This window comes from Astyanax mexicanus, chromosome 25, assembly GCF_023375975.1.
Source record: "Astyanax mexicanus isolate ESR-SI-001 chromosome 25, AstMex3_surface, whole genome shotgun sequence".
NCBI classification, from domain to species: Eukaryota; Metazoa; Chordata; class Actinopteri; order Characiformes; family Acestrorhamphidae; genus Astyanax; species Astyanax mexicanus.
Window position 1 is genome coordinate 21,017,505 of NC_064432.1, and position 13,712 is coordinate 21,031,216.

Here is a 13,712-nt window from a genome sequence, read left to right on the forward strand (position 1 = left end):
TGCAGGCTAATGCTGCTGCCAGATCACAGAACTGTCTCTTTCAGCGGATGATACAGCAGATAATACAGCACTTCTGCTGGAAAGCCACAGTAAACAGGCCAAGCTAACAACTTTCAGCACAATGTGTATCCTTAATGCTCAGTGCAAACATAGAATTCATAATAATGTAACATAGTTACTAAATCATTTATATTTATATGAATAATAAGTAGTAGAAACTGAGTAATTAATACTGAAAATATCATAGTACTAAAAACTCAATACTGAATACTACAAATTAGATGCTGAGTAATTTAAAATAGATACTGGGTAATTAAAGCTAGATACTGAGTAATTCATAGTATATACTGAATAATTTAAAGTAGAAATTAATACTAAATATATAATATAACGGAATACTGAGTATTTTAAATAGATACTGGGTAATTAAAGCCAGATACTGAGTAATCCTTAGTAGATGTTAACACATATGAAAAGCAGATGCTGCATCATTTATAGATGTTCAGTAGCTAAAAAAATACAAAAATATACATATACAAAATATACAAAATACATAAAGTTTCTTTTATTAAACAGCTCCAGTGTACTTAATGTATAAATTGAAAAACAAGAACAGTAATAATCATTTAAATAATCTAAACTAATGAGAATTATTCCTCTCTAGTGCTCGTGTTAAGTTCAAGTCTATAGTGTCAGGTTTACTGCATGATATGGTCAAGTATAAGTATTTTAACAGCATTTCTTCACACACAAAAACACATATTTTGAAAGGGGCATTTTTTGACATTTTTACTGTGGTCTTCATCAGCTGGGTTTCTGCAACAGGACAGAGAAAATAAAATCAGTACAACAACACAGCACCATGAAAGAATTCTCTCTCTCTCTGTATCTCTCTATCTCTCTCTCTCTCTCTCTCTCTCCAACACGTACCTGTGATGTCACTGTTGGTGCAGCTGTGCATCTGTTCTGCAGATGATGTATATTCACTGACTGCAGAGCAATGACCAAAAGCAGGAGAACGCACAGCAGCCCCATACAAAACACAGTCACCCGGCACGGATCCCGCCGACACCCCCACCCAGCACAGAGACCACCTCTCCACTCTGAGGGGTTAGAGGGGTTAGGGTGGGGTCTGGGCATGCGTTCTGGATACATAGACAGACAGATAGATGGAGATACAGGTGAATAGACAGGCATACAGAAAAAAAAAATATGCGTATATATATATATATATATATATATATATATATATATATATATATATATATATATATATATATATATATATATATGTATATATATACATACACCTTTTAAGCATTACATTAAAACCATCTACTTGTTTCTACACCCATTATCCTTTTTTTTTTTTTTGCTCCACTGATCATAAAGGACACTTTGACATTTCTAAAATTACAGATTGTAAGCAGGGTGTGAATTATACAATGATAATTCTTATCTACAGGGACTTTCAGTTACATTAGTATTTTCTATTTATTTAGAAAATAACAATGTAACTGAAAATCCCTGTAGATAAGGCTTTTGTCCATCTCATCCACATATTTTGACATTGAGACTACAATAAGGGTAGTTGTAGAAATGCATGTATATACTTCGGCTAATGCCTTTTAAAAATATATTCTTACAAACAATTGTAATACACCAGTTTCCTGTAAGACTGCTCATCTGAGTAACTAATTCCTCACTATGTGTATTTACTGCAGTGTATGAAGCTTTTTATTACTTGTTCACATTTCCCTTCTGCCTTAAAACACATTTTCATTCCACCTTAACAGTTTCCCTGCATTAAAACTAAATTTCTCTGAGTTAAATCATAGTTGCTTAGGGTGCAGAAATCACAAACAGTCCCTACAGAATGTTCCCATTTAAATGTTCTGTTCCACCTTAAAAGCACTAAAAGTAGTATCTACAGCCTGAAGCCTGAGTGCCGCCACAGCAGCATTTAAGGTGGGATATTAAATTCATGTGAGTTAGTTATGCAAGGAAAAGTGTGTTTAAAGTGCATTTTTAAGTAAGATAAGTAGATAAAAAAACTACTTACATGTAATGCTGTAGCTTGAGCAGCGTGCATACTACCTTAACTTAGACACAAGCCACTGGACCAATAGTGATCCAGGCGGGTAAAGGAGAGGAGCGCTTATTAACATTGAATGGTATGATCCACTGTAGGGGGGGGTTTGAAATCGTATCACAATATTCTTCCAAGCATAGTTTTGGGGGGGGTTGAAGTCATAATGGGGGGGTCTGACCCCCCCAATGCCCCCAATAATTCACACCCTGACTGTAAGTCCTGTATCTGTTTCTTTGCATACTTTATACATTATCTTCCTTTCACTCTGTTCCTAATTATTTTGAACACTCCATTACACACAGTAGCTGCTCCACCTTTTAGATCTATTAAAATCAGAGACAGAAGCTCTGGATCTGTTGCTGCACAGTTTGTGTTGGTCATTCTTTAGTGGATTCTTTAGAGGGAGACACCTTTGGTGAACTCTCCAGCACTGCTGTGTCTGAAAGACAGGACAGTTAAAGTATAGTATGGTTATTTACCGTACACGCTGTGCTGCGGGCTGAATCCCTCCAAGTTTAAAACGTTGATGTACTCGTGCTGATTATTTCCATCATCCTGCTGCTGTACTGAAAACAAGTTTACATACGTTGAGTTTTCAAACGCCATCATGAGGTTCTGATACTAATACCACAATATAAAGTCATTGAAAGGCTGCAGGTCTCAGATTGGCTGATGTAATTCAGGACACATGGCTTGACCTTTTTCTCTCAGGAAGTGACAAAATAGACCCCAAAGATCTGTGAATGCTTTACATATGGAACATGGAACCTATTTTTAGAGTTCAACCTGATTTCACCATCACTCTTGTTGCTGAATGCCATCAAATCATCACAGCAACACTCCTAATCTAGAAGCCTAAAAGAAAGGAAAGACTTTTTTTTACTCCAACAAAAGCAGTATAAAGTATTTGATTTTAATACTGTGTATGTTAGCACTCAGTGGTATCAGTCTGGTATTTCTTTTAAGGAGTGAGCTGTCAATGTTCTTAATGTGCTGCTGAGAGCTCTTTATATTCTAGCATCAATCAGTGCGCTGGTAACATTTAAATGTTTGATGAAGATATTGAAACTATGCAGTTTGTTCTTTCTAACATTACAGGTGAGATTTGTTTGATTCTTTATCAAGCTTTTTACCCCCAAATTTCAATTTCTTTGTGAATTATGGATAAGTTTTGTATACTTGTGTAATGTATTTAATTATGTCATAAATATTCTTTTCTATTGACATATATGTGGAGTACGCACTGTGCAGGTCCCGTTGGTGATGGGTGTGTTCATAGCCTGGCCTGGTTCTAACTATATTAGCGTGGTTTTGGGTCTGTATGTGTATGAGTGTAACTCTGGTTTTGAGGTGGAATTGTTTATTTCCTGTCACAGGCTGGGTCACATTGAAGGGAATATCAATTTCAAAAAGGCTATGTTTATTTTATTATTTATAAATATTATAGACCAAACAAAATGTAAAATATCCTGTATATGTCTTAAATAATAAACCACAATAGATAAGTTGTAAGTAAGCTAAATTATTATGGTTATGTTACATGTATTGTTCAGTTTGTTAATATAATTACTGACAGGTCTAGTCTGTGTGCTCTGTTGGTATACAGGTTGAGCTGTTTTTAGTTGCTGTTTAGGTTCCAACCACTCAAAGCTGAAAACCTGCGATTTTATTCTTTTTAATGTTAGAAATGTTGACTTTATTATACAATTTATTATACCTTACAATATCATCATCAGTCGTAGTAAAAAAAGAGTGTTTCCTTTTGTGTGTGTAAATGTAGGCAATGCTGCTCAGTAAGGATGGTCAGTATCTGCTGTGTGGAGGAGACGGAGGGATTCTGTCCGTCTGGCAGGTTCATGACCTCAAACAGCTCTTCTCCTACCCGGGCTGTGACGCAGCTATCCGCTCCATGGCCATCTCCAACGACCAAAGGTAACACACTTATCACTGTGTACTAATGCAAAACTTCACTCATTTACACACTAATCTCCATGCCACACTTTTGCCACATGCCTTACTCGTTTAAACTAAGGTTGCCACACAGGAGGTAAAATGAGGAGTGAGGGACCAGGCTGCAACTAAATTTAATAGACATCATGTTTATTACACTCACATACATTTAATCCAAGCAACAGACAGGAACTAGATGTATTTGGGGTCACACTCTCTCTCCCCCCCCACACACACACTCTCTCTCACTCACACACACTCCCCTCACACACACAGTCTATCCAACCCCCCCTCCCCACACACACTTTCTCTCTTACACACACACTCTCACACACACACACACTCTCACTTACTTACTCCCCCCCCACACACAATCTCTCTCTCTCTCTCTCTCTCTCTCTCTCTCACACACACACACACACTCTATCACACCCACACCCCCCTCCCCACACACACTTTCTCTCTTACACACACACACACTCTCACTTACTTACTTCCCCCCCACACACACACTCCCCCCCCACCCACACACACTCTTACCCACTTACACTCCCCCCCCCACTCTCTCCTCCCACACACACTCTTACCCACTTACACTCCCCCCCCCACTCTCTCCTCCCACACACACTCTCTCTCACTCACACTCCCCCCACACACACACACACACTCTATCACACCCACACCCCCCCTCCCCACACACACTTTCTCTCTTAAACACACACACTCTCACTTACTTACTTCCCCCCCACACACACACTCTCTCTCTCTCACACACACACACTCTTACCCACACACACACACACTCTTACCCACTTACACTCCCCCCCCCACTCTCTCCTCCCACACACACTCTCTCTCACTCACACTCCCCCCACACACACACACACTCTATCACACCCACACCTCCCCACACACACTTTCTCTCTTAAACACACACACTCTCACTTACTTACTTCCCCCCCACACACACACTCTCTCTCTCTCACACACACACTCTTACCCACACACACACACTCTTACCCACTTACACCCCCCCCCCACCCACCCACCCACCCACACACACTCTCTCCCTACACACACTCTGTCTCTCACTCACACTCTCTCCCCCCACACACACTCTCTTTCACACACACACACTCTCCCACCCACACTCTCTCTCACTCACACTCCCCCCACACACACTCACACACACCCACACCCCCCCTCCCCACACTTTCTCTCTTAAACACACACACTCTCACTTACTTACTTCCCCCCACACACACTCACACACACACACTCACACACACACTCACACACACACACACACTCACACTCACACACACTCACACACACTCACACACACTCACACACACTCACACACACACACACACACACACACTCTTACCCACTTACAAACTCACTCTCTCGCTCTCTCTCTCTCTCACACACACTCCCCCCTCACACACTCCCCCTCCTCTCACACACACACACTCTCCCCAGTCACTCCCCCCCCACACTCCCCAGTCACTCCCCCTCCCACACACACACCCCCCACACTCCCCCTCCCACACTCCCCCTCCTCTCTCACACACACACACATCCACTCTCCCCAGTCACCCCCCACACTCTCTCTCACTCACACTCCCCCCACACACACTCACACACACTCTATCACACCCACACCCCCCCTCCCCACACTTTCTCTCTTAAACACACACACTCTCACTTACTTACTTCCCCCCACACACACTCACACTCACACTCACACTCACACTCACACTCACACTCACACTCACACACACACACACACTCTTACCCACTTACAAACTCACTCTCTCGCTCTCTCTCTCTCTCACACACACTCCCCCCTCACACACTCCCCCTCCTCTCTCACACACACACTCTCCCCAGTCACTCCCCCCCCCACACTCCCCAGTCACTCCCCCCCCCACACTCCCCAGTCACTCCCCCCCCACACTCCCCAGTCACTCCCCCCCCACACTCCCCAGTCACTCCCCCCCCACACTCCCCAGTCACTCCCCCTCCCACACACACACCCCCCACACTCCCCCTCCCACACTCCCCCTCCTCTCTCACACACACACACATCCACTCTCCCCAGTCACCCCCCACTCACACACTCTCCCCAGTCACCCCCCCCCCCTCTCACACACACACTCACTCTCCCCAGTCACCCCCCCTCACACACACACTCACTCTCCCCAGTCACCCCCCCCTCACACACACACTCACTCTCCCCAGTCACCCCCCCACTCACACACACACTCACTCTCTCTCTCTCTCTCTCTCTCACGCTCACTCTCTCCCACCTCGCTCACTCAATTGCTCCTCGCTCTTACCTGTTGGGTACCTTGGGCTGGCAAACATTCAACCGATAGTGCCTTACAATGCAAATGTTTGCTTGCTCTCATACATTAACACACACAATTCTACAGCGTCACAATCTTACCTGTTGAGTTCCTCACATTGGTATAGGTTTGCATTGGCAAACCAGAAACATTTAAGCAATAAATCCCAACCACACAAAAAATCACACAGAAACATGGCAGTGATAGTGGTGGCAGCAAAGAACACAGTATAGGCCCCACTTCCTCCATTAGACACAACACTAAATGAGCCCCTGCCTGACACAAATCTTTACATATAAACTTATCATTTAAAATAGACAGTGTTTTTGACAATCCAAACAGTATTGTAAAACAAAAAAATTACAATAGTTTGATGTTTCCATATTTTCTAACACCCCTACCCTCAAATTGTGGCTAGAGATTACGCTCAGAAAACACCAGTTTGAAACATATAATTAAAGTGACGATGTACCATCTCTCTCTCTTTTTTCTCTCCAGATGTATAATCACTGGAATGGCATCCGGCAGCATCGTCCTCTTCTACAATGACTTCAATAGATGGCATCACGAGTACCAAACCAGATATTGATTCCTACCTGCACGGTTACAAAGACAACAGATGGGGGCGCTATGTGACGCAGCCATGGCACTATGAATACTGAACACTGAATGTATTCTGAATATTCAAATAAGCATAGCTATTTTTAAAAAGGGCATTGCTATATTTTGTAGATCTTATTGAAATTTCATATCATAAGGAAGGGTTATGTATCTAATGTCTGGGGACTGGGGCGTGATAAAAAAAATAAAAAAATAAATAAAAATCTATTTTTAGCTGTAAAATCTATTTTCACCTTGACTCTGAAGCTGAGGAAGGGTCGGGGAGAGGTTGATAGCTAGAAAAGTATATTTAGATTCTATTCTGTTGTGTGTGTGTGTGTGTGTATAGAGAACACATTTGTGTACTACTGGATGAGTGTTTTTTTTTTTTTTCTAATTTCCTAATGCTGTGACCAATTCTGAAGGGGTTATCTGTCAGCATGATCTTCAGCAAGTTCTGCTTTCAAGCAAACAGCAAACATCCTGGGGAGGAAAAAAACAACAGGAATTGAAAAAAATTGTTTAATAGACATGGCTACACATAAACCCCTTCATCATAGCTGCCTAACCGCACACACACCCACCATACATTAGCATCTGTTTGTCAAGAGAGGTGAATGTGTGTGTGAACTGCATATGCAGTAATTACCGTCTCCAGGCTCTGCACACTGTTGTGTATTCAACCAGAGTTTTCTCAGTTGTTATTAGACTCCTGAAAACTCCTGAGTTTAAGTTATCTGACTACACAAGTTCACCAACACATTGACCCGATCGCTGATAAACTCCAATGTTTTGCAGTAATTGAATTATATACTGCATGATAAATGTAATTATTGTGACAGGCTTAACTCTTCACTGTACCGTCACAACACCTATACTGTTTTAGTAATATTCTGTAGCTCAGTTTAACTATAATTATAGTTAAATATTAATAAAGCACTGTAAAACTAAGTCTCATTATGGTTCACAACAACTGCTATGAAATAATACATCATTAAGCAGAGCCTGGAGAAACTGATTAGCTGATAATCATTAATGCCGTCAATTTAACCCTATATTTATGTGTGTGTGTGTTTAATTAAGGGCTGAAATCTTTACATAGTTAAAAAAGAAATCAGTGATGTGGGTTTAAATGATCTGGAGAAAGTAAGATCATTGTATGGGTCAGAGGACCGAATGATTTACTAAAATATTATTATTATCATAATTTGTTGTTTTTGCTTTTATCTTTTGTTGTTTTAAACTTCAAATCTGTCTCTACCCAACACCAAGGCCTGTTCTGATGTATCTGATTAGTTACGAGGAATGTTATGTTGTGCAAATGACCTCAACCGTCCAGAAAAGTGAATGAATACTAACATAATGATTCACTTAATGTCTCTGCAATACATGGGGTTATGACAAGAAGTTAGTTTTGAACCTCACAGGCAGTGGAAAGATGTGTCCAATTCATTAAAAGAAGTGCTCTGGTTTGAGAAGGTTTTATTTTAATCTCTGTCCTCTGTATCTGTGATATATGGTTGATTACCATATACAGTAATGTAACAGAAAGCCAAATAACTCACAGTGAACAAGTACTACATTTTAGAATACATAAGTAATTCTTAGAAATGCCTTGAAGTGCTGAAGTCTGGGTTAACCTATACTTTGCCTTTTGCTATGTCCCATGGAAGCAGAAAAAAACACCACTGCACTGGCCTACAGGATGTGTGTAGGATGTCCTGCATTGAATGAGGGAATTGTTTTAGCCAGAATGGCTTGTCTATTTATATGGACAATTCTAAACAGACACAGCCTGTCAGGAGCCTTCCCGCCCACTGCACTGTTCACTGTGAATAGTAAAGCTTTCTCTGACAGATTCCTGGTACACACTTGACACTGTTGAACTTTGGAAATAGAATATCCTATCCTTGTCATGAGCATGCTGACCAGTGTTTCACCTCACTCACAGGATAACACCTCACAGTTTAACTCAGGGATTACTTGGGGACGCCCCCACCTTGATGATTGGTTTATATACTGCTATGGCATGACTTTCAGCATGTCAGAATTTATGACCATAAGAACTTAAAAAAAAAAAATCAAGTAACAAACTACCACAAATTGCTCAACTGGAAAATTAACCTCATTAACTGTTTTACTGCCTAATTGTAATAATATAAAAACCTATTACCATAAATGTTTAATCCTTGTATTAAACTCCGGTTGACCTCTGTTATGAGTTTAAATAAAAATGATGTCTGTTCCTCTCAGTTTAGGAAAACATGGGCACATCCCAATTGTGTACTAATTACTAATACTTACTAGTTTTTGAGTATGTAGTATAGATAAGTCCTAATAGGGAAATTTACTTAAATACCCAGGTTACATAATCAGAACCAGGTGGATTTTGAGTGTGGTTAAGATTGACACCATTATCCCACAATAAAATGCAAAACAGAAAAGGAGTAGTTACTCGCATACGAAACAATATAAAAAAAAATACTGAAGAACATCATAAATGAACGGCACTACAGCAGAAGTGTCAGTGACGTATTTTACCCAACAGGTTAGTACATGAATATTTAGTGTAATAACCTGTTAAATCTGTATTAGTGTATACCTTATAATATTAGTGTTTAGTACACAATTGGGACACAATCATGGTGTAATCAACCACACTCATACAGTGGACAGAGATTAAAGTGAAACCCATTGCTGCCCTCTTGTGGCCAGCTGCTGTAAACCCTGTTGAAAACAATAAAATGTGCACCCTGCCTACATACGATGCATGATGGAGATTTCCACTATGGAGAGAGTCAGGCCTGGGGACTGTTCCACGAAGCGAAGCCTCGCTTGAGTTAGCCACACAAGTCACTTCCAGCTAGTTCTGTTCCACTAACGACGAACAGACTCAACCTGTTCCCATTCATTTGAGCCAGACATTTGAAAACATCTGAAAGCTCTGCGCACTACACACGCTCCCTCATCTACTGGATCGTCTTCAAATAGGCATGCCGTGGTCGATCACTGCCTACAGCCTTCAATGTTGGCTGCTCTTTTTATAGCCTAAATTTATATCACCTGTATGCAATTTAACTTTTTGCATCATTCATTTAACCAAACATTTATTTTATTTATATTGAACAAATATGATTACATATATGGATGGAATGAATGGATATCATTTGTATAAAAAATTCTTTGATTACAAATATACTTAAAAGTAACTGCATTTAAAAGTACCTGGGCATCATAAATGTGATTATGGAGTTTATGCAAATATATCTTTGTGGAAATGAACTGCGATTAAACACTATTTTATTTTAAACTGGCCTGAATTTAAGATTGAACCAATAAATTGCAGTGTGCAGACACATTTCCAATACAGTGCAATACTCAATTAAATATATACAAATATTATATGAACAGTGGCAGAACCTTATTCCTTTATTTTGTTTCCCACCCGCAATGACATCACACGGCTCATCCAATAGAAGCGCTGCAGCTTAGCTAAGCCTATGTCTAGCCTTTTTCGTGGAACCGAAATTTGAGCAAAATGAGCCAGACTCATCTTAAAAAGCCAGATTTACTGAGTTAGCTCGCTTCGTGGAACAGCCCCCCTGGTGTGGAAGTAAAAAAAAAAAAAAGTTTTTTTTTTGTTTGTTTGTTTGTTTGTTTTTTTTTAGCTTTGTTGTTTGACTTCATGGCAATCAGAGTGGAGTGTGTGATGAATTACAATAAAGTTTTGTACCTGGAGATGATCTCAAATCTGGTGGTGTTTTCCTGTGTAGTCTGCAGGTTGGACCATGATCATTCGTCAGAGTTCAGTCAAAAGCCAAATGCCACAGCAAACCTGCAGACCAAACAAATAAATATGCCTGTTAATTTTTGCCCAACAGGTTTGACTACAGCTGGAAAATATAACTATTTAAAAAGCTCTGTAGTCTAACACTAGGCTTAATCCCTGTCTGGAAAACTGCCCCTATATACATGAATGCAATGGTGTATGTTAGTGATTAAAATATTAAAACAATTGTAAGGTTCCCAATAGTAATTTATGATGCAGTCTTCACTGTTTACAACAATGCACAAACATCCAACAAATAAGCTTGCTGTGGCTGTTTATGATCCAATCAGTAACATTTAACAGAAAAACACAAACACACAATGTTCCACCACCCAACAACTAAACTGACTGTGGATATTCATCATTCATTCAGTAACAGTTAACACTAAGACAAATAATGTTCCACCCTCTAACAACTAAGCGTGATGTGGGCAATTATAATCAGATCAGCAACCTTTAACACTAATACACAAACATGCAATGTTCCAACACCTAACAACTAAGCTTGCTGTGGGTTAGGGCTGCAACTAATGACTATTTTAGTAGTCGACTAATCTGCCGATTATTTGTTTGATTATTTTTTTTTGGCATGTCCTCCATTTGTACTTTCTACTGCTGAGGACAGCTAAACATTTACACTCCAAAACCAATTTTGCAGTACATTTTGCTAGTTTGACGTAAATATATTAAACTAAAAATTAATAATGCTTTTGAATTTATCTCAAGTGCAAAACACAATAATATAATTAATTTATAACCCTAACCATCTGAAAAGAAGAGAATTTTTTTTTTTTTTATGCATTCACTGGAAGCCGATAGGCCACTGCAGTCTGGTAAGCTTAAACTTGCACCTCCCAAAAAAAATATGCCCTTATAAAAGTGTAAGGAAATGTTTATCATATCGTATTGCGATATTTTTTGCGATAATTATTAGTTTATGTGTAAAGATTGGATCCACAGGAATGCAATGTTCAATGTCCCGAACCTCCCAAACTGACCAATAGCACACAGGATCAGAATTAACTCATAACCTGGTAAAGCTCATCTAGTCTATGAGTCCCGTCAGTCAGCTGATTCTTCAAGTCAAGTAGTTGAGGGCCTGTCTAGAAATAATGGGAAATTTCAAATTATAGTTGGCTAACTGGTGCACTTATTTAAGTGAAAATCAATGTGACCATGCACTGGTGTTTAGTTATTGAATCCTATCAAAGTTACATGCAAATTCTGCTCACCCTTTTACAACTTTTACAACCTTACTGGATCAGTGCATTTGTGAACAAAAGGCTTTGAGCTTCGAGTCGAACGTCACTGATCGGCCACAGCAACCTAGCTGTTAGGTGAAGGGCATCACTAGTGTCATGCACGTAATAGTGATTGAGTGGGAGAGTGGAGTATAGGAGAAGGTAATAGGCCTTATATGTAACCGCAGATGTTGGGTGCCAGATTTTATCTTCCTGTATTATATCACTAGTTATAAAAGGAAAAAGGGTTCAAAGACAAACGTTTGCTTCATAAATCTTCAATATTTTAGAATCTAAATTAAACATTTTTTTACAGCTAATATTTATTTAGATTTAAAGAGAAATGCAGTTGCTTATTTACTGTGCTAATGAGAAATTAGGAACTTTTATTAGGCCATTTATTATAATATTTTGCTCTTTCCCCATCCTGGAATATTACTGCTTTCAATTTAAAATAAAATATTAAGGACTGCTGCTTTAAATATTGACTTAAACAAAACTAAATTCCCAACTAATTTTTTTTTTTTTTTTATGTTTTACTAGAAATAAAAAATAATCATATGCTGTCTCTTTCACTGATTTTCAAATGATGGGACACTCTGTAATTATATAAAGGAAAAACCTTAACAAAATAGTTGAATATTCATAATAAATGGACAAATCTGATTTTCTTAAAAAAAAAGGATTCTGGCAAAGAGTGCAGTACAGCCCTAATCATGCATTGAATTTTATAACTCGTGTAACTAGTAGTAATTATAGACAGCTTTCATCTGTATTGAAGAGCACTGATTGATTAAATTAAATAGCTAGTAATTGTTAACCCCCCAACACAGCGCACGCAATGTGTTTATTGTACAGTTCATGCCGAATTTTTTTTAAACTTTCCAAATTTGATATAAAATAGAAATATAAAGTATTATCTACATTATTAACTGCCCAAGAACAAACAAATACTAGTTGACGCTAGCGATCGCTAGAACACGGTTAACATACAGTTTAAGTGACTATGAATACTTCACAGTACAATCAGTATTTTGGCTAAATACTTAATTCAAACTACACACATTAGTTCACTGCGAGTTTTTCTCCAGTAGGTGGTGAATAACTTGTTTAAAGAATTATTGTACACTTTCGGTAAATCCTATAAACTTTATTTCACTTCTCAGAGAACACTGTGTTTGTTTGGTGTATGATAATGATCAGGGTTCCCAAACGTTTTCCTACCACTGTATCTCTCCTTTAATTTACTCCTGTCTTTTTATATGTTTATTAATGTCACACAGTTAGGAACAAGTTTCACATAAAAATGATTTCTGAGTCTCTTAGTTTAGGAAAACATGCAGTGCATCTCAATTGTGTACTAATTGCTAATAGTTTTTGAGTATGAAGTATGTAGTCTCAAGGTGGCGTATACTCAAATATCCAAGTTATATATTTATTTAGTGTTATTTTACAATGCAATGAAAAATGGAAAGAGTATGCTAGATACAAGAGATATTTTGTAATCATCAGACTAAATTAATAATTAGTACATCGATACAGTATTGCAAAACAAAATACGCAATTTGATACAGTATTCTTTTTTTTTTGAGACATTTCTAAAGGATATATTCCAGGAGCTGGATGATGTCATTAAGCACAGTGAGATC

The 13,712-nt window shown here is 38.9% G+C and overlaps 1 protein-coding gene across 4 annotated transcripts in view; it reads left to right on the forward strand.

The window, feature by feature from the left end:
• The window catches only part of lrba (LPS responsive beige-like anchor protein), a 273,015-nt gene extending 262,279 nt beyond the window's left edge, over positions 1-10,736 (forward strand). For all 4 annotated transcript variants that reach the window (XM_049472639.1, XM_049472641.1, XM_049472642.1 and 1 more), the window contains 2 exons: positions 3,873-4,024; positions 6,892-10,736. In XM_049472639.1, coding sequence (XP_049328596.1) covers positions 3,873-4,024; positions 6,892-6,982 — 243 coding nt within the window. In that variant the 3' untranslated portion in view covers positions 6,983-10,736. The remainder of the gene's footprint in view (positions 1-3,872; positions 4,025-6,891) is intronic.
• Positions 10,737-13,712: the final 2,976 nt, after the last annotated feature.